Here is a 1,834-nt window from a genome sequence, read left to right as displayed (position 1 = left end):
ATATATTATGCGTCTGTATATATATATTATGTGTCTGTTTATGTTTATAAACATGTAAAGTCCTTGAGGTTTATGTGATGATGTTCCATACTTTACCTTGCCTTGTACACCTTTGTTGTGGGATTGGTTTCAGAGACGTATGGAGTGATTGTACTGTCATAGAATGATTTAATTTATGTTCGTCTGTGTGTATACAGTCACAGCATTGGACACTCGTCTGTACTGAAGACTGTATATATATGTAACGAGTGTTTGTATGAGATACTACTTACAATGTATGTTCTATTTATAGTCACATGTGTGTCCCACCTTTTAAGGATAACCCTAAAACCCTGAAACCCTAGCCCTAGTCTTAACCCTATCCACCTTTTCTTCGACGATCTCAAGGATATGTGTAGTGGCTGTGTCTGCGGGTGCGAGTGTGTGCATGCCTTATGCATCTGTATATGAATATAGCACATATTAAACGCCGCCAAAACGGTTGTAACATTCATGTTATATACACCACCACAATCGCTGTAAAAGTGTGTGAATTGAGCTCTACTCTCTCAAGCTCTAAATGTTGTATCAAAAGAGGGTTGGCCATTCGTGCTATAGCAACTATTAGGCAATCCCATTCCAAAATGCTTACCGTAAACATTGCCAAATATGTTCAACTTTGCTTGTTGACTCCAATTATCTCTACCTCATCGCCAATTTTTTATCAACAAAACAAGTGTTTACATAGGCGTATTGCCTTCCTTCTTCTCGCCAATTGTCTTCCATATATCAACAACAAAAGTGTTTAAATAGGCGTATTGCCTTCCTTCTTCTCGCCAATTGTCTTCCATATATCAACAACAAAGGTGTTTAAATAGGCGTATTGCCTGCCTTCTTCGCCACCCCTGTGTGTAGCATCAGAGAGAGGGTTTGCAGTTTATGTGGAAACAACTCATGGGCCCTGCGGCCTGTTTTGACGATCCCAATTTCGAGGGCGATGGGGCTATTTTGGCTCATATGATGGGGCTGGGCAAGACTATCCAGGTATTTTTACTGTTACATTTTCTTTGGAATTGGAATCGGAATTGTAATTGGCATCGGCATTGGCATCGGCATTGGGATTGGAATTGGAATTGTAGTTGGAATTGGCATTAACCTTGTATATTGGCATTGAGATTATAATTGGCATTGGCATTGTAATTGTAGTTGGGATTTTAATCGGGCACCGCCCAATTCCACGTGACATCTGGAACGGGCAGCATAGGTCGTGTACTACACAACACGCATTTAACTAGACGTAGTTGCTGAGGAAGCTTGGTATGGGTCATGACTGTTCATTACTATGTATCTGCGCCTGTATTGTAACGTTCAAGTTGGTTCTGGATAAACCCTAAACCCCAGAACCCTAGAACCGTAAACCTTGAACTCGGTGTATAATAAAACTTGCCCCCATCGTACTCAGGTGGTGACGCTACTACACACCGCTGTGACGACGTACATGCAACGCAAAGTCCTGCCCATGCCCATCAAACGCATCCTGATTCTGGTCCCCAAAAACGTGTTCCAAAACTGGTTCGAGGAGTTTGAGAAATGGCTCCCGCCGGACTCAGTACTCAGAGACTATCTGTACATGGACCAACCCGCAGACAGACACGCCAACATCCAGAAGTGGTATGACTTTGGCGGTGTGTACCTGATGTCACACCAGGGCTACACCAACATGCTCAAGCCCTCAGTGGGCTATAAGGAAATCAACGACATCCCCAAGGAAAGCGATACGGTGAGTGGGCGCGTATGTGGATGTTTTGGTGTGTAGATGTGCGTGTGTATGTGATATATATATATATATTATTTA

The 1,834-nt window shown here is 42.6% G+C and overlaps 1 protein-coding gene across 1 annotated transcript in view; it reads left to right on the top strand.

Annotated features, from left to right (window-relative positions):
* Positions 1 to 933: 933 nt before the first annotated feature.
* Positions 934 to 1,834, top strand: part of SARC_12008 (hypothetical protein) — a gene marked incomplete at both ends in the record, with an annotated part of 2,801 nt that continues 1,900 nt past the window's right edge. Inside the window, 2 exons of the mRNA XM_014293893.1 lie at positions 934 to 1,023; positions 1,442 to 1,771. Of these exons, the coding sequence (XP_014149368.1) occupies positions 934 to 1,023; positions 1,442 to 1,771 (420 nt within the window). The remainder of the gene's footprint in view (positions 1,024 to 1,441; positions 1,772 to 1,834) is intronic.

This window comes from Sphaeroforma arctica (genome assembly GCF_001186125.1).
Source record: "Sphaeroforma arctica JP610 unplaced genomic scaffold supercont1.2011, whole genome shotgun sequence".
NCBI lineage: Eukaryota > Ichthyosporea > Ichthyophonida > Sphaeroforma > Sphaeroforma arctica.
This window is presented reverse-complemented; position numbering and strand designations above follow the sequence as displayed.